The sequence below is a fragment of the Vanessa tameamea genome, chromosome 30 (genome assembly GCF_037043105.1).
Source record: "Vanessa tameamea isolate UH-Manoa-2023 chromosome 30, ilVanTame1 primary haplotype, whole genome shotgun sequence".
Lineage (NCBI taxonomy): Eukaryota > Metazoa > Arthropoda > Insecta > Lepidoptera > Nymphalidae > Vanessa > Vanessa tameamea.
In genome coordinates, this window is record NC_087338.1 from 5,636,767 (window position 1) to 5,657,436 (window position 20,670).

Below are 20,670 nucleotides of genomic sequence, written 5' to 3' on the forward strand. Positions count from 1 at the left end.
TTAACCTATTTTTAACTTTCAAATTTCGAATTTTCCTCCTCAGTTTCACCCTCTTAGGTGATGTTCGTAATGCTCCCTCATAATCTTTAGCAACTGTATACCGATTAACAAATAAATAACTATAGAATCGAAAATAAAAAAAATCCATACATTATTTAGCCGGAATACCCACTAAAAAACCATCGGTACCCACTCTGGGCCACTTGCGCATGCTACCGTTTCACACCAACGGTTGCCCTACCTATGTGGGCCTCCAAACTACAGAGGTTTCCGAGATACCCTACCTACTCCCGACTATGCTTACGGCGGGGAAGAAGGCTCCGGTCTTCTTCGCGTGGATCAGCGCCGGCCTACGACACGAATACCTCATACATCCCCATTAAAAGATTAATTTTGAAAAATCCTCTCGTAATGATCATCTTATGATACCCATAAAGATTATCTGGACAAAAATCATCCCGTTTGAGATACCAGCTGAGACTGCGTTATTTTTCAGTCAAGACATCTAAACAGCTTGATATTTATTGATTTTCAAAAAGGAATTGTTTGTATTTTATTAACATATTTATGGTATTTGATTAGTGTTGAAGTGTAACTGGTAGATTTCCTGTTACGATTAGTTTTTCTCGGTAGAATCATCATTGAACCGGTGTCTTATAAAATGAGGATTTAAATTCCTCGTTATATCAAATTATTAAAGTCTACTGAAACTTACGAACTTAAATATATGTTTGCACTTTAGACGCAGTAATAAATAAGGAGGTGGCTTGGCTGATGGGCCAACTGGTGGTCAGTGGTCAGAACATCGACATCGTAAGAAATATTAACCATCCCTTACACCGGCTACGTGCTCCCAACTTTGGGAACTAATATGTACTCACAATACGCTCATCCTTCAATTGAAATGATTATTTTTGGGTTATTGTCAACAACTCCCTGAAATCAGTCCGGAAAAGCCTGAATCAGCCTGAAAATTAGAAATGTGTACATTTCCGTGCCTCGGAAAGCACGTAAAACCATTGGTCGTGCTCTATAACGCTATTGGGTTATGTCGGATTAGCCGTCTCGTTCCGGTGAAGACGACATTACCCATCCAACTCGGTTCTTTTGAATATGTTTTTACTACATTCGAACTTCTGACGATAATAAAACTCATTTGTTATCAGTAAATTAATCACATATACATAGAGCTCAACTACATAAATATATAAAATTACATGTTTTAAACATTTATTTACACAAGAATTATAAATATCAAGGCCATTCTATTTAGAAATAAGAATTAAAAATAGTTACTGTACAAATCATGACCGCTTGGAATAGCAAGAATGCTAGCAGCATTTCCCCGTTGAATCGCAATTCCGATCCTCTGGGCAAACGAACCAGCCCTCCTGTCACCAGATTTTTGCACCAGTACTCCAAGGTCCAAATGTTTCAACGGCAAATGGGATAAATACATAATTAGGATATAGACGTAAGACACGATTCTATGTTTGATTATTTGTTGCCATATCTTAAAATATACCTGTGTCCAAAATTCGAGAAAAATAATTATAAATATGCATGAAGTGAAAAATCTTACCTAAAATCCCTGTATTGATCATTGATACACTAAAACTACAAGCTGTGCGGTTCTGTAAGAGCTCACTTCGCAACACACTTGTTAAATGTTGATGACTTACGGTGATACGCCATTTTGATACGTGTATTCTATAGATTTTATAATGATTAAAGTCAATGTCGCATATCAAATTCTGACATTTCACTTTCGTGTTCCACGATGAGTTCCGCTTTCTTCCTAAATAATAGCTCTACGGATAGAATAAACGAGGAAAAGGTACAGAACTGTTTTGTCGTAGAAGATTTACCTGATTTGTCAGTTCCCTAGCTGCAGATCCCAAAGTATTACATTCAAAACCCAAATAAAAGGCTTTAAGATTGTTTTGTTAGTTTTTGGAGAAGTATACTCTTCTTGAAGGAGAAATGAAAGATTTTGACTTCATTCCAACACACCGTTCCAATGCGTGTTCGTGGCATATTTAGCAGAATTTAATCCACACTAACTTTAGATTTTCACATGGAATTTCGTAGTATTTTATTTTATGTCGTTTAGTTTGGAGAAATGTTAAATGAGACACTCGATGATAAGCATTACCATTTTGGAAGTTTCTCTCTCCCAAACTATTCAGCTAAGAAAAAAAATTATATTAGAAACCTCAATATCAATTTTGAAGACCTATCCATAGATACCCCCCAAAGGTATGGATTTGATGAATAAAAATGTTTGTGTTTCAGGAACCCCCAAAATGTATTGTTTTTTTTTTTCTAATTTCGTGTGAAAATCTTAATGCGGTTCACAGAATACATCTACTTACCAAGTTTGAACAGTATAGTTCTTACGTGACATACGTACGGACAGACAGACAGACAGACATGACGAATCCATAAGGGTTCCGTTTTTTGCCAATTGTCTACGGAACCCTAAAAAGGGATTAATTACGTTTGTCGTTTAATTTAGCAACGTTGTAAAGATATCGTTAAGCGAATATGACGTTTATTTACCTAACATTATTTAATTTGTACTTAACAGATTAATCACGAGATTGACACGCTCTTAACTAAATCATAATTAAACACAATACAACAACTACAACTACACTTCTACAATAATGATAAATATAACAGAACTGGTCTGTCTGTCTCTGTCTTGTAAGGAGAGGGGAGTACAAGTGTTTGTTTAGACTAGTCCCCTAGTACCGTGACGATGGCAGCCATCACAGTGGTTTTAGTTGATAACAACCTGATAGGCGTTTCCCCCAGAGGCAGTTATCTTTCTGAAGAATTCCACTACGTAAAAAAATATGCCTGTCGTCCGGCTTGTCGCGAGTTGACCAATTCACGTAGCTTACGATCATTCAGCAAAGATCATCGATATACTTGATCGACATCGTTTCCTCGAAGTTCATGACAAACGTTTTACACAGCGCCTGAGATCATCGTCAAACATACCCTTAAATATCTGTCTCATAGCACCCTCCCATATTCTTCTTCAATCAGTACTCCACCTTGCGTCCGTTGTCGCAGCTAGACAAGGTATATCAGCAATACGACCTTCAGGTTCCTCTTCCATCACCATTCGATTGACACCTTAAAAAGGTCTTCATAAAAGTCCGCGATGGTATATAAAGATATTTAATTTAAATGAATATTTTCGATGGTATTACAGATTTAAAACGCAGGGATACAGTGGTTTGTATTCTCTAACGACTGAAAAACTGCGAACGTTGTAAGACATTCTGTAGTATATTTAGTAACAACATAGAACCTTATTGTTCTGCAAAAGAGTCACTGATTCAATGCAGTTACGTAACAAAGCGTAATGAGTACATTACGATGCAAGTTATTGAACTACCAGTATTATTGATCGATATTGATGAACGATGGAAATATTCCTCTCCTCTTTCCACATTCAACGATCTATCAACGTATTCAACAATTTATGACTCTACGTATTTATTTTTATAACACATGACAATTATCTTACTCATTTATGGTGAAATAACATATCTATTTTAAACTAATCTAATATAGATCAATACGGCCATTTACAGCATGTAATTTAAATGGATATTTTTGAAGATATTACAGATTTTAAATGACTGAAAAACTATGAACGTTGTAGTGTATTTAGTATCAGCATTGCGCCCGTGCGAAGCCGGAACGGCTCGCTAGTGTGGTATATGTTTTATGTGTATTAGTTCTGTCGTTTTTTTTAGTTGGGCATTACAAAAAGAAAATGTATCCTCATTTATTGAAATAGATTTTTATGTTAACTTTGAGGAACGAACATACAAGTAAATAATTATTGAGTTGTCTTTCGCGACAAACTTCGTAGTGTACCTAATTTTTTGACGATATTTCCGCATCACCGTAATATGTTTGACGCGCCTAAATAATAACTTTAATATTGACATCACTATGGACTTGTCGTTAATATTATCGTATGTATTTTCTAAACTTTAATGATTTGAACAAAGATTATATTTATTTAATAAAAAGTCTTAAGTTCAACTCCGAGGTCGGACAAGAAAATACTTATTGGGTTTTTGGAAAAATCCTCACTAACAACCAGTATTCTTGAAATGAGAAATGTTTAAACCCGCGTGTCTCGAACAGCACGTAGTCCAGCGCCTGAACCTTTTCGTTTGTATTGACTTCCTCATTCATCATTCATCGGATTATGAGTTTGAACGAGCATTTTTTATAATATTATTAATTCTAAGGTGTTTAAAAGTATTTGTTACGCTTTTAAGTCTTAACTGTTCAGACAGTCAACATTATTCGAATTCAAATAACTTCATTCAACATAGAAGTATTAGATTTTCTTTTTAAGCCAATTTTTTACCACCGGTTCGGATGAAAACAGCTGAGACCTGTGAACGCGCGAGAACCTCAGTGGGATATTTTTTTTCAAACATTCGTAATTACCATAAATGATTTATCTTTGAAGCGGTCTATGAAATCGTTAATATTATAGCGTTAGCACAAAAATGTTCTTTAAAGGATTTTTTTGTACCTTACAATGGAAATATTTTGAAAATTTTCAGGGGTACAGAAATACTATACTAATGTATGGTGCCATTAAATTAGGGTGCATCTAACCTTCATAAACTTCTTAATGTCAAACTCCTTCTTCATAAACGGTGGCTAAACTCTAGTCATAGAATACGCCTTGTCTATTAATAAACTGTATATATCTCTAATTTAGGCCACTAAAGTGCTAGAACCGCAAATACGCCGACAAACCCTAGCGATGCACTTCAATTAAAAACAATTTAACATCCAATGGAAGATAATAATTATTTTTTTATTTCACTGAACTCTTGAACCTCGAGTTATTGTATGGTCACTTGGATCGTGATCGCGTTTAATGGTACGATGGTATTGAAATATATTGTTATACTACAGCAAATATAAATAATAATGTTAAAATTATCTATTACTAGCAACGCGCCCCGGCTTCACTCGCTATTTATATAGATATGATATAAATATAATTTCGATCCTCCAATGAAAGTTTGTAAGTTTCGAAAAACATACAAACAAACAAATCTTACCTATTTATTAATATTAGTATAGATAAATCAAAGCCTATATTTGTACCCAGAGTCAATTGAATACACGGATCCAATGTTTTATGTGTTTAAGTTATATATATACTTGGTGGAAGCCATTTTCTACTGCCAACAGGGCCGGATCTACCATATGGCCTTTTGGGCTTCAGCCCAGGGCCCCGTGAATTCAAGGGGGCTCCAGCTAAGTCAAGTAAAAGTCAAAAATAGACTAAAATGCGAAAGAATCCATAACTTTATTAAATTAAACAGATCGTATGGTTTGCAGTCCTGCGAGTCCTGCAATTAATCAAACCCATTCAATAAATATAATTCAAGTCTACGTTCAGATATGTCTCAGGTGGGCCCCTAGGTAGTGTTAGCCCAGGGCCCCTTAAACTTTCGGTCCGGCCCTGACTGTCAACAAGAATACTTAGTATTGTTGTGTTTAAAGGGAGAGTCAGACATTGTCGTGGGCACATGAGATAAAACATCTTAGTTCCCAAAATGGTTGACGCCTAAACGTTGCAAGGGATGAACATTTCTTGGTATTGATTGTGACCACTTAACATCAAGTAACTGTAATTTGACATCAGGTAGCGAATTGCCAGTTTGCCTGCCTGCTTTGAATAAAGATAAATTTAAAATGAAACCCCAAGACTTATTTAATCTTCTATTGTTCCAGTTCAGCGCATCAAAGTTCAGGTTTCAGTAACCAGGAAGACGTCGGGAAAAGTGTCTTTTAAGGAAAAAACCGACTTCGAAAATGGAATCACATGAGAAGATGGCCAAGATCGCGGCTGAACCCCGGGATCTTGTCGATGTGAACTTAGATTTGGAAAATACTAAAAGTAAGATGAGCTCCTATGTATTTCTGTTATGTATATTATATTTTCATACGTTACAAATTTTTATCGTTCATCTTGTCGAACGGGATATCGGGATGATTCCGCCATTTGTATAAATAAATAAATAAATAACGGACAACATCACATACATTACTCTGATCCCAATGTAAGTAGCAAAAGCACTTGTGTTATGGAAAATCAGATCTTCGGAAGAATCGTACCCATGAAAACCGGCGTACACTAACTAGACCACGGGGGTCGTCATTGTCGTTATATATATAACGCTTGATTTAATTAGGTTCAGTCAATGTCATGGTCTGGTTTGGCAGCATCGGATTCGACTAGAGAGACTTCGCGTATTTTGGGAGACGAGACGTGTGAGGGTTGTGTGTATCAATTGCTGAATGATTAACTTATTATTATTAATTTTAATTTTTTGGACTATTTATCTCCCAAATAATGGGGCAAATATTCCAGTCACACGGGTCAATGACCAAGTGTCAGTACAGTCAGTACAGTCAGTCAGCCAGCTCATTATTAGATTCTAAAAACTTACGTACTATTCGACAAGTATTTAAAATAGCAGCTTTTTGCATGGTGATGTATGTGAGAGGTGGTAAATCAAGAATTTTTAAACTTTGGTGTAAGTGTTTAGGTATGACTCCGGTAGTGGAAAGCACGATAGGGACAATAAAAACCTTATTTAAATTCCATATTCTAATTATTTCTTCTTTTAATTCTGTATATTTATTGATCTTTTCCGTAATAGTTTTTAATAAGTTATGTGTGTTTGGAACAGAAACATCAATTAAGTAAGCTATTTTAGATGATTTGTTAACTAAAGTTATATCCGGTCTATTGTAATGAATCGTTTTATCAGTAAGAATTGCTCTATCATAATATATTTTTATTTCTTCATTTTCTAAAACGGGGTTGGGTTGGTATTCATAGTAAGGTTTTAGTGGAGTATTTGTGAAGTTATATTTGTGTGCAAGTTTTTGATGTATGTAGTGAACTATTTGGTTGTGGCGATGGGTGTAATCTGTTTGAACTAGAGTAGGGCAAGCTCCTGTAATATGTTGTATATTTTCTGGCATTCTGTGACATTTTCGACATAAATCTGATTCTATTGATTCTTTAAGTATATATTTTTTATAATTTCTTGTATTGATAACCTGGTCTTGAATAGCAATTAGAAAGCCTTCTGTTTCGGGGAACAGATAACCTTTTTGTAACCATTTATTTGACGCATCTAAATCTATGAAATTTTGCTCTAGATCGTGGATATGCCTACCATGTAGTTCTTTTCTTCTCCAATCTTTAATTTTTTCATTTATTTGTTCTTGGATAGTTTTAAACTCTTTATTCTTATTTTTTAGGTTTAACGGTGTGAAATTATCATCAACTTCTACTATAGCTGCATGTATCTTACTAGTATTTGCTTTATTGTAGAAAAAATTTTGAATATTATGGATTTGGTTTTGCCAAAGTATTTTTAAATCAACTACCCCTCTTCCTCCTAATTGTCTTTTCAACGTTAATCTTTCTATAGCTGATTTCGGATGGTGATAATTATGTTTAGTTAGCGTGACTCTAGTTTTTATTTCTAACTTCTTAATATCTGTCTGAGACCATTTGATTATCCCGAAGGAGTAAGTTAGGACCGGAATAGCAAAAGTATTTATTGCTCTTATGAGATTTCGCGAATAAAGATGTTTTTTGCACAGCTGGTTTACTCTTTTGATGTACTCTGTGGTAAGATCTTGTTTTAATTTTGAGTGATTAATATCCTTAGCTTGAAGTATACCCAAATATTTATATAAGTCCCCTTCTAACATCTCGGATATATTTATTTCCTCACTTATTTCATAATTTTTCTCAATTAATTTTCCTTTCTTTATAGTTAAAGTTTTGCATTTATCTAAGCCAAAATTCATATTTATATCTTTACTAAATTGCGCTGTAATTTTTATCATTTCTTTCATTTCTTTCACAGATTTACTAAATAGTTTTATGTCATCCATGTACATTAAATGAGAAACCGCTATGTCACGTGTTAATTGGTATCCAATTTTAGAATCTGATAGTATTCTAGATAGAGGATTTAGGGCGAGGCAAAACCACAAAGGACTGAGAGAGTCTCCCTGGAAGATGCCATTTCTAATATGGATTTCGTCACAACAGATTTTAGATGTTTTTGTTGTTAAAGTTATTGTGGTTCTCCAATTAGACATGGCCTCCTCCAAAAATTTAATAATATTAGGATGAATCTTATATGTTTGTAAAATTTGGACTAACCATGAATGTGGGACACTATCAAAAGCTTTTTTGAAATCTATATATGTGACATACAAATTTCTATTAAATTTATTTGAATGTTTTAGTATGGTTGAATCTATAATTAATTGCTCTTTACATCCTCTGTGGTTTCGCCTGCATCCCTTTTGTTCCTCTGACATTACATTATGTGCTTCCAGGTGTGAGACTATCTTATTGGTAATGCAGGATGTGATTATTTTATATATTGTTGGTAGGCATGTTATGGGACGGTACTGTGATGGATCGTGGGTGTTTTGGTTTTTTGGTAGCATGTAGGTCAAACCGGTTGTTATAAAATTTGGGAGTGGAGTTCTACAGTTAATTAGGTCTGAAATTATTTTTGTTAGAATATCATGTAATGACGTAAACTTTTTATACCAGAAATTATGTATCTGGTCTATTCCAGCAGCTTTCCAATTTTTCGTTTTCTTTAAAACTTCCGTTAAATCATCCAATTTTAATTCTATAAATTCCATCTGTTCCATATAACCCCACTTCTGATTCTCTTCTTCAATCCATTTTGCCTGTAAATTGTGGTCACTCCTTTTTTCCCAAATCCCTGCCCAGTAGTTTTTAAGTTCATCTTTATTTGGTATTTGTTCTTCATTATTTGTATTATTCGAGGTATAACTATTCAATGACCTGTAAAAAGCTTTTTCGTTGGTACTATATAATTTATTATCTTGTTTTCTATTAAGTGCTTTCCTGTATCTTGCAAGTCTATGTGATTTTAAAGATAGTTTCTGTTTAAGAGTGTCGATATATTCTTCTGGTTTCTTGTTTTCTCGTTCGTGGATAGTATGCACTTTGGTATTTTTAAATATTATCTCTACTTTTTTTACTACTTTTTTAGATCTATTGCCTTTTAAATATTGAGTTAACCTACCAATGTCTGCTCTAAGCTTTTTTATATCGTTTTCTAATCTATGTTCCCACGCGGGCTTATGGCTCTTTTTCTTCTGTATGCTTGAATCTTCTATATTTCCTGTCTTAATTTTATAGCCAAGTTTTGTTATTATTACTAAAGCTGAACAATATATTAATGTATGTAAATGCAGTAGGTCGGAATCTAATGAAAAAAAGGTAGGTAGTATATGAGTATTGAATGTGTAAATCAGATCATGAAGTAGCTTACTCTCTTTTAATCGCGGTAATTTTGGTCGGGTTTTAGGATCAGTACCTTGAAATTTAGTTAGTGCTGTTTCTAAAAGATTCTTTAATTCTTCAATGTTTTCTTGTTGTGGGTTTTCTAAGGTTGTAGATTGAGTATATTGTACTTCTGTATCGTGAACTAGGGATGTTAAATTTGTCTGTGTAGAAGCATCAGATTGTGTAATATTGTAAGTTGTAGGGCTAGTAACTATATTGTGTGTCTGAATTAACGGTTGTGATTGTAAATGGGGTGAATGCAACGATGTATCTGTTTGATTATTTAAATCCGCTTCCCTTCTTAATTGTTCAGCAATTTCTGATTTAAGATGTGCTATTTCATTTTCACTTATTAATTTATTTCTAATTATTACTCTTCTTTGATCTGCGATACGTTGTTGACTTACATTCCAATCCGGATATTGTGTTTTAAATTTGTCGAATAGCCGTTTAGGGTACATAACTTTATCAGTTTCTAATTTTGTAATATAAAGATAAGTACGCATAATAAACAAGTTAACTTCTTTGTCCCACTTCATGCGTACTCTGGGTTTACCAGCCTTGGTGGTCGCAGGTTGTGAGCTAGCGGCTCCCTGCGAAACATCCTCAGTTGGCCTGTTAAAACTAACAGCAGAATTTTGACTAGCACTAATAACGGGTAAACTATTGTCGGCTGTAGATAATTGTTCGGGGGGAACCCGCCTGCTCAGTCCCCCACCGCCAGTGGATCGCATGCTGTAACACCCAGCACTGGCTCCAGGTGTGCCCCGGCGACCCCCGGGTAGCGGCCCTATACGTAATCTCTCTGAATGTTGCTCCATGTTTGATGGGTTACCATAGCCTTGTTTGCCGCATAAGTTTCAGATGTATGCGTGTCCGCCCCCCACGTGGTCTGGTGTTCGACTCGGACGTAAGGTTGGATTTTGGGGGGCTTATTATTAATATTATTATTACTTTGTGGTAGAATATGCATAAGCTGTTCAGGGTAGGTATATTCTACCGCAAAGCAGCAATACAATTGTTGTTTTAAGGTTTAAAGAAGAATGAGTAAGCCAATGTAACTACAGGCACAGGGGATCTCACATTTCAGTTCCCAAGCTTTTATATATTACCATCACGTAACCCATTTGCCAATCGGATTGGCATGGATTGGCAAATGAGCTGTATTATGAAATATAAACTAAAGGTGTTTTTGATTATTTCAGTTAATGGCATCACAAAAAAAAACAGGCAGCTCAAAGACCTTGACGATCTATTCCCCTATATCGGGGACTTTGGCTGGTACCAACGGATGCTGTTCCTTCTCATGATACCATACGCATTCTTTTTCGCCTTCGTTTACTTCTCTCAAATATTCATGACCGTCGTGCCGGCCGAGCATTGGTGCTTTGTTCAGGAGTTGGAGCACTTGAGTGTTGAAGACCGGTGAGTTTTCTATTCTATACGTGAGTCTTTATTGTTCAAAAGAGGGAAGAAACAGCTTGTATATGTTCCACTGCTGGACTACAGCCGCTCTCCCTTTGAGAAGAAGGATTTGGAGCTAAAATCACCACGCTTCTTCAATGCGGATACATATGGAAGAATTTTATTGAAATTAAAAAAAAATTGTGAAAAAATGAATTGATGAAATTCAGAAAGAAGCTAGTTTGAACTCCGAGGACGAACCGACCGACTCCTAAAACCTAAAACGTGCGACAACTAGAATTGAATTAATAATAATTCATCTTGATATAAAATCTACATGTATTTTCAGTGTTCATTGTTATGTATTTTGATATTTAATCAGTTGATTTTTGTGTTAATTACAGACGCCATCTGTCGATCCCCCAAACCGATGATACTAAATACGAAAAGTGCCTAGTCTACGACGTGGATTGGTCGAAAGTTCTAGAAGGCGGCAGTTTGACACCAAATACAACATGGCCGATGAAGAAATGTCAGGACAAATGGGAGTTTAATTTCACTGACGTGCCCTACGAAACGATCGCCACTCAGGTATATTACGATAGATCAATTTGACGAAATCAGACTATAAAAAAGTTACGTGAAACGCACGAAAAATTAAAGTTAAGCAACTAAAGCGAATACAAAACCTAAAGCGCGCGCAAATTCCCGATGGTATGTAGCACAACAGTAATTAACAATTGATCAATATTTTAATAATTAAATAATCATTTAAGTAACAGCACTTTTGACACATAAACAAAATACAACAGCGTTGTCGTTTCGCTCTACAGAAATTTGCGCCTTTCGTTTAATTTTATAATCTGTGACTATCTTTACATAGTATAAAACAAAGTCGCTTTCTCTGTCTCTATGTCCCTTTGTACGCTTAAATCTTTAAAACTATGCAACGGATATTGATGCGGTTTTTTTTAATAGATAGAGTGATTCGAGAGGAAGGTTTTTGTATATAATACATAGACAATATAGTTAGTAACACTGATAATTTTAAAAGTTTCTAATGTGTTGTCGTAAATTTATACATTTTTGGCGTTTAAATTGTAAACGCTGGCTGAACCCTACAAGATAGATCAAAATAATGTACTACAGAATTGTACACTTGTACAATTGTATATTCGACCCTAAGGGCTGAAATACACACCAATGTGATATACAAAGAGGTATTACATTAACGTAACATTTGTAAATATATTCATATTCTACGCGGGCAAAGCCGCGGATAACAGCTAGTTTTAATATATATTTGATTAACGAATACTTTTGTCATCGGCTTGGAATTTAGACTACTGAGGAGAACTGGCAATTAACTCAGCATAGCTTAACGCACTCACACTAAAGAAAAAAAACAACTTTGACGTCGAATTAACGCGATATCATTGGTCGAGATCTTATATAATCTATGATATTCATTATGGATCCGTCTAAAAATATCGTTTAAAATGCCGCCGATTTTATCGTAGTACAAATTTAAGGCTATATACCGAGATGATTAAGTTTAATAGTGTTGTATTATAGATAAAGATGTATTAATCAATGACTCTTGTTGTGTATAATATAGCTGAGATGTCAGCAAGTCGAACGGAATTTGTGACTAAACCTCGTTTACGATTAGAAGTCACTCTTTTTAAGAATTAAGGGAAAGCACCTAAAACTCACTCATGTCGGCTCTGCCCTCCCATCGGATTCAGAGAGTGAGGGAATAAAGAGTGCGTCTAATAACTGTCGCAATGCACGACATTATTAGGAGAAGACTATCAAAATATCTAATCATCTTCCAACTAATCTCTTTCTAAAATAATAATATATAATTGTATTTAACTAACATAACTGAGCATATAGCCGAGATGGCCCAGTGGTTAGAACGCGTGCATCTTAACCGATGATTTCGGGTTTAAACCCAGGCAGGCACCACTGAGTTTTCATGTGCTTAATTTGTGTTTATAATTCATCTCGTGCTCGGCGGTGAAGGAAAACATCGTGAGGAAACCTGCATGTGTCTAATTTCCACCAACCCGCATTGGAACAGCGTGGTGGAATATGCTCCATACCTTCTCCTCAACGGGAGAGGAGGCCTTAGCCCAGCAGTGGGAAATTTACAGGCTGATTATATATTATATATAGTATTATATATGAGCATCTTGCCGGTTCATCTTGGTAGCTTTACTTAATATGGTTTTGTTAAATGACGATTCAAAAGTGCTTGTAAAAGCCTTCTTGAATGAAATATATTTTGATTTTGATTTTTCTATGCTCTTTATATATCCTGTATCATTTTAACACACAGCTCGGTTGGGTTTGTGATAAGGACGAGTACCCAGCGACGGCGCAAGCGGTTTTCTTCTGCGGAGCGATAGTTGGGGGACTAATTTTTGGATGGATAGCTGACAAATTTGGAAGAGTACCGGCTATCGTTGGTGAGTTAAAAGACAGGTTTAGTACTCGCATCAGAAGAAATTAATAAATGACTATAAACGATTCTACGATTCATAAAATAATAATGAAGATTTTTCTGACTATGTTTCTGTTTCAATGATCTTGTGTAAGTTGATCGTTGCGCAAATTCTTGGGTTCAAACCATCAATAAAAAGTTATTCCATGTTTCGGTTGGTTGATGATGACGATTGATCCCGCTGAAGTCCCTTTCGCCGGTTCTTCTCAGGTCCGAGGTGCTGAATTCCGAACCGATGGTAGATTTTTGACAACCAATAAGGAAGTGTAAACACTTCTATATTGAATAAAGATTTTTGACTTTGACTTTGACTTTGATCGATCGACATTTTGTTGTTATTCGCTATATAACTAAATATTTAGTCTGAGATTTCTCTTATTGTTTTTGTCTTAATTGTTGGCATAATTCCGTTCTATTTTTCGTAACCCAGTGCACCCCATACGATCTCACTTTGTATCTCACTCAAAATCAAAATATACTATACTCTCAAGTAGGCTTTTACAAGCACTTTTGAATCGTCATTTAACAAACTATATTAGGTGAAGCTACCACCGGTTCGGAATGTACATTCTACCGAGAAGAACCGGCAAGAAACTCAGTAGTTACTCTTTTTCAACATTTAAAAATACAGTCATGTTAGTTAAATACAATTATATATGTATGTTATATATCCTGCCTGGAAGTCAACAAGTATTAACTCCACGATTTTTTAGCATCTAAGAATAATATGTTGTAAGCTAACTTGTTGTGACTAACAGTGATACGCAATTTTGACACGCATCCTTGCATCCTTTGATAATTTTACTATAGTCGTGTGACATATCAGTTTCTGACATCTCACGAATGTGCTTTGCGATGAGTTGTGAGTGCCTTCTTACAGAATACATATCTGGCGACCAAATCTAAAATGGTGTCATATTTCGACGTTTTTCAGGAACGAATCTGGCCGGCTTTCTCGCTGGAGTGGGTACTGCCTTCGCAAACAGCTTCTGGTCCTTCTGTCTGTGCCGGTTCCTGGTGGGTCTGGCATACGACAACTGCTTCGTGATCATGTACATCGTTGGTGAGTTGAAGACAATCTAATTGGATTTTTTTAATAATTCTTTAAAAACATAAATAGATGTTAAATGTTGGTGCTATGTGTTCGGTGATCTTTGTGCGGCACACACGAATTTTTACTTAAAACATTCATTGAATTACCTTTATAGAAAAGTAACCTGGATCTTCTTGATACCTTGCTGGTCAGGAAGTGGATCAGCGTTTATCTTTATGATTAACTCATATTTTGATAGCTATTGAAGTTCAGATTAATCCAAATCGATTTGGTCCACTTGATTGACCTGAATCGTTTAAAGAACTCCCTTTTATCAACGAGTTGGTACACCAAACTCTACCGAGTAATTTTCAATTTTAACTAGCTATAAATAAGATTTAAAATGTAAATTGTGTTCAAATGGGCCAATTAATTACAGTGATAGAATACGTCGGTCCAAAATGGCGGACATTTGTCGCGAACATGTCTATAGCTGTTTACTTCACGTTCGCCGCCTGCCTCCTGCCCTGGATCGCTCTGGGGGTGTCAGATTGGAAGATATATACCCTGGTAACCAGCGTGCCTCTGGTGTTGTCGATATTCACCCCCTGTCTGGTACCAGAGAGCGCCAGGTAATTGGCCTTTTTGTTTTTTTTTTATAAAAATGGGGTTTGTTTTACACTTTATGTTTTCCATTTTGTACAATAAATTATAACAGCCTGAATATTTGTAACTGTTAAGGTAATGATTTGCAGCTTATTCGAACAGACTTATTCCACTTGAAGCCACTTTAATTAGAATAAGCGGATACACTTTTGCCAGAATTTCCCCGCACCGCTGTGCACCAAAAACATCCTAAATACAAATTAACTTAATATAAAACTCAAAAGTACTCCGAATTAGATTAAGATTTATATGTTTCATCTGTCACTACTTACTACTAATTCCGATAACAATATTCGCTAAATCTTACAGGTGGCTGATAGCTCAAGGTCGAATAGACGAAGCTTTGAATATCTTGAAGAAGTGTGAACGAATGAACAGAAAGAAGATCCCCGATGAGATCATCAAGGAATTCAAAGTAAGTCATATTTTTGTTTATATTAAAGGATGAAACGGGGAGGGTGTGTATTATTGAGCAATGATCATCATCGTGGCCTGTCGAACAGGAGACCGCCCAAGAGATAGCGCTTGCGGAGCAGGAGATCGCGCAGTACTCGGTGCTGGAGCTGTTCCGCTCGCCGCGCCTGCGCCGGCGCAGCGTGCTGCTGGTGCTGATGTGGATGTGCGTGTCGCTCGTGTTCGACGGGCACGTGCGCAGCGTGGGCGCGCTCGGCCTCGACGTGTTCCTCACCTTCACCGTCGCCACCGCCACCGAGTTCCCGGCCGACGTGCTGCTCGTCTTGACGCTGGACGTGTGAGTCCCGTCGTGTTGTGCGTGGCTTGCTACGGTCGATGTTGCGACGCTTGTGAGACATTCAACAAGATTTGCCATAAAATGTCCTTCGTGCTCGAATGTATGTATACATATCGAATCAGAACTCCACAGTTCTGATTCAACTGTATAGAAGATCATGTGGCTGTGCGTCTTCTAGCGCCCTACAACCAAGTTGATAGTATAAAAACTTGCTGTATTAACATCGAACTACTGAACTCTATGCCAATGAAGCTTTGACCTTGTAGTTCAAAACGAAGTGACTAGGTAGCTGCCTGACGTAGGCCAGACCGGAAGTCCCCTTTCACCAGCTGCTCCATGAAAAATACATATTAATTTTATATATGCCAGTGTGGCACCACCAGCGTTCATGGCGATTGGTTACACGGAATCAAAGTATATTAACCTCAAACACATATACCATACATACACGTTAGCTGCCGATGAGTTTGTGAACAAATTTTGATGGCATTAAATGGAAGTACATCACACATCAAGAACTAATCGTGGCATTTTTGCGTTAACCTTAAATAGACTATTTATACTGTTGTCAACATAAATTACTTTAATTAAAAGCCATATTTTCCTACTGGGGAAAAAACCCACAGAAAACGCAAAAATCTTGAACCAAATGTCTATTGACACACGACAATTGGAAGTAATAAAGTACCCCTTTCCAGGATCGGGAGACGTTGGCTCGCTTTCGGATCGATGGTGATCAGTGGACTGTTCAGCTTCCTCGCTACTACTGTGCCTTTTGGTGAGTTATTTAGTGGATATTATTATTTATTTACAATTTTATATACAATTTAATTATTTATTTATATACAATTTAATTTAAATTTGCCTTTTGGTGAGTTTTTTTGTGGATATTATTATTTATTTACAATTTTATATACAATTTAATTTTTTATTTATATACAATTTAATTTATTTATATACAATTTAATTTAAATTTGCCTTTTGGTGAGTTTTTTTGTGGATATTATTATTTATTTACAATTTTATATACAATTTAATTATTTATTTATATACAATTTTATTTAAATTTGCCTTTTGGTGAGTTTTTTTGTGGATATTATTATTTATTTACAATTTTATATACAATTTAATTATTTATTTATATACAATTTAATGGCCATAAACAATTTCATGAACAAAAGGTGCTTTAACTATCTAGAAATTGTCTGCCAATATATTTTTCATCGTTTTGGAAAAAAATTTTGATTCAGTAAATCGTTTCAGTAACCCGTAAATCATAAGTGCCATATGACTGTCTGTTACTTGACCGGATTTTGAGACATAGTCTACCCAATCAGGTAGTGGTTGTACCAAAATATACGTTACTATAGTCGATATTATAGGAAATGAAACAATAAAAAAAATCTGATCCAAGAAATTTGTTGTTGCATGGAACCCGTAGTGCGCAAGTCTCACTTGTCTTGTATCTATTTCAATCAATTGGTATCCTTCACTGAAATATGGTTTTAAAGTTTTATTAGTTTTTAATAATCATTATTATAAAGGCCAGCAGATTTGCCACCTAGATGTCAAGTAACTGCTTGTAACTAATGTCGTACTTTTGGACAAAACCCTCGTTCCATCTTAAAGGCTTTAATTTGACGCGCTACTACTTTAAAAAAACTTTAAGGATAGTAAATTGAGTCGATCAAGGTTTGGTCAAATAGCTGCACTAATTTTTAAATCATTTATGATGATGTCCAAGTATGGCTACGATGACGTCAGGATGATGAGGTATGAAAAAATATAACAATCTCGGTTTTCATAGCATCTAAATGAACATGCGGAATCTAGCCTACTGTAAATCTATGCAGGATATCATCCAAGACTCCGCACGGCGTTTCTCGACTGCCGACCATTAACCATCAGACCATATCACCTTTTTGACGAAGGTCGATTCGTTAACCAATCAAATAAACCGCAGGGCTCCCGTCTGCATCACTGGCTATCCTGGGCCGGTTCTCGGTGAACGTCTCGTACAACATCGGCATGCAGTTCGCGGCCGAGCTGCTGCCGACGGTCCTGCGCGCGCAGGGACTCGCGCTCATTCACATCGCCGGGTACTTCGCCACCATCCTCGTGCCGTACATCGTGTACTCGGTGAGTTATGGAGATGAGATGAGGTTGAGGTCATGTGCAACCATCCCCGGTACCTGTACTTAGCTAAACTACTATTTTTATTGATCAGTCCAAAGTAAAATGGAGATAAATAGATGGCTATATGCTGGCTACCAATTAAAAACTTTGGCGACAATCTTAAGCGTAAACGATATACTGAAACGAGCGATTACTTTATTGGTTAGGTTTTAAAATAATTAGTCGCAAAAGAAAAGCAAATAATTCAACACTCTCAGTCATTCGCCCTCTCAGTATTTCCGTAAGACTGACTCGGTGTTATTTTGGACACCTCTGTGAGGCCGGTGCACCGTGAGCACAAGGTTAAGAGCGTGTGGTGCGTCAGGCGACGCTGTGGTCGTCGCTGCCGCTGCTGATCCTGGGCGCGCTGGGCGTGTGCGGCGGCTGCGTGGCGCTGCTGCTGCCGGAGTCGCTCGGCGCCGACATGCCGCAGTCTGTGCGCGACGCAGAGAACTTCGGGAGCGGACAGGGCTTCTGGGACGGACCCTGGAATAGGTACCGCACACACGCATAGCACGCACACTGTTCCGAGCATACTCAACTGCCACATGTACGCACAAGTTACCATCCACCCTCGCATGTCTAGCTTTACCTCTTGTGTTATCAGCACTGTGAAGTTATTCATTTATTTAACTACCAATTACATATACAAATTACTATTACAGAGTCCTCCGGCGGAGCCCTTACTCGTACATAGACATCTGACGTGCTAAAACATATAAATGTCTCATCAAAAACAAATAGATTTAGACATAGACAAATTTACAACTTTTTACTAATTGCTATATGCCTAACACTGACATGACCAAACCAAATCTTACTCAGGCCAATTTACAATAGACGCTGTAGAAAATATTATAAATAAATAAATAAATATTGGACAACATCACATACATTACTCTGATCCCAATGTAAGTAACTAAAGCACTTGTGTTATGGAAAATCAGAAGTAACGACGGCACCACAAACACCCAGACCCGAGACAACATAGACAACTAATGAACTTTTTCTACATCGACTCACCCTGGACCTCAGAGTAGCGTGACCATGAAAACCGGTGTACACACTACTCGACCACGGAGGTCGTCAATATATTAACCATTCCTCCAATGCGCCATCAGCTTTGGGAGCTAAGGTGTTATGTCCCTTGCGCCTGATACGCTGGCTCACTCACCCTTCATATAACATACACCCCCATAGAAAGTAGGATATCTGTGATCAATTCGTAATTGCTTGCCCTAAGCAAATTTTAATTTACTTCTGTGTCATGTATCGTATTTGAATATTGATTGTCATAGTAATATTATATCTTATATGTTTTTCTCTACAGAAAGGTGAGCGACTCCAAGAACGAGACCAGCCAAGTGTGAATTTGTAATTCGGATCAGTTCTACTGAAATACGTTAACGTAACCAGCTTTAATAAACACATTTATAAATTTTAAAGTCTTTTTTATTACTGAAAATCCTATACAAATATTAATTATTCATAGTAGTAAATAGATAAATCATTACCCCCCCCCCTGATCAGTGGAGGATAATGACTTATAGATGTCAAAAAAAAAAAACGAAATATATTTTATTCAAGTGGCCTCATAAAAACAGTTTTGAATCTTCATGTTACGATATTGAATTCAATGAAGCTACCGCCGGTTCGGAATGTAGATTGAACTGAGAGAGAATTCCAAGAAACTCAGTAGTTACTCGTTTCAATATATCCTGCCTAGAAATCAACAAATACTAGTCTGAAATTGTATCTTTAATATATTGAGTAATATGCCTTATTGAGTAATATGCCTTATTGAGTAATATACCTTATTGAGTAATATGCCTTATTGAGTAATATGCCTTATTGAGTAATATGCCTTATTGAGTAATATACCTTATTGAGTAATATGCCTTATTGAGTAATATGCCTTATTTATCAATGTTTTTTTGTGATGAACTTTAGATTTTTTGTAGCTGAAGTTAAAAATAACGTTGATGTTTTTCATTATTAGTCGAAAACAAAGACCCAAAGATTATTTTTGTACCCGCATTCTCATCTCATTTTAAGATCATTGTAAAGTTCCTATGAGAAATAAAGATCTTAACCTCAAAATTTAAAATTAGATGCGTTCAGGCATATAATTGTAATGTTCTGTAATCATAACACAACCGACCGAAAACACAATTCGACCAAAGTTTGGCGTCCCAGTACCATGTCACTATTGTACTTTTATTTTTTTTTAAATATATCTAAATATAAAAAGCCGAGATGGCCCAATGGTTAGAACGCGTGCATCTTAACCGATGTTTTCGGGTTCAAACCCAGGCAGGCACCACTGAATTTACATGTGCTTAATTTGTGTTTATAATTCATCTCGTGCTCGGCGGTGAAGGAAAACATCGTGAGGAAACCTGCATGTGTCTAATTTCAACGAAATTCTGCCACATGTGTATTCCACCAACCCGCATTGGAGCAGCGTGGTGGAATATGCTCCATACCTACTCCTCAACGGGAGAGGAGGCCTTAGCCCAGCAGTGGGAAATTTACAGGCTGATTATGTATCTAAAATATACATTGTAGGCTTAAGAAAACTTTTAGTCGTCATATTACACCGATTCGAAATGTAGATTTAACTGATCAGAACCGGCAAGAACCTCAGTAGTTAAATTTTCAAATACAATCTACTTTAAACATTTTTAATTTTTCAAATCAGGCCT

The 20,670-nt window shown here is 36.3% G+C and overlaps 1 protein-coding gene across 1 annotated transcript; it reads left to right on the forward strand.

The window, feature by feature from the left end:
- Positions 1-5,776: 5,776 nt before the first annotated feature.
- Positions 5,777-19,385, forward strand: LOC113391645 (carcinine transporter-like). The gene is made up of 12 exons (XM_026627678.2): positions 5,777-5,962; positions 10,633-10,852; positions 11,236-11,422; positions 13,176-13,305; positions 14,275-14,403; positions 14,813-15,005; positions 15,349-15,454; positions 15,543-15,790; positions 16,489-16,568; positions 17,754-17,929; positions 18,291-18,460; positions 19,296-19,385. Exons 1-12 carry the CDS (start codon positions 5,878-5,880, stop codon positions 19,333-19,335), a joined length of 1,764 nt encoding a protein of 587 aa, XP_026483463.1. The 5' UTR covers positions 5,777-5,877; the 3' UTR covers positions 19,336-19,385.
- Positions 19,386-20,670: the final 1,285 nt, after the last annotated feature.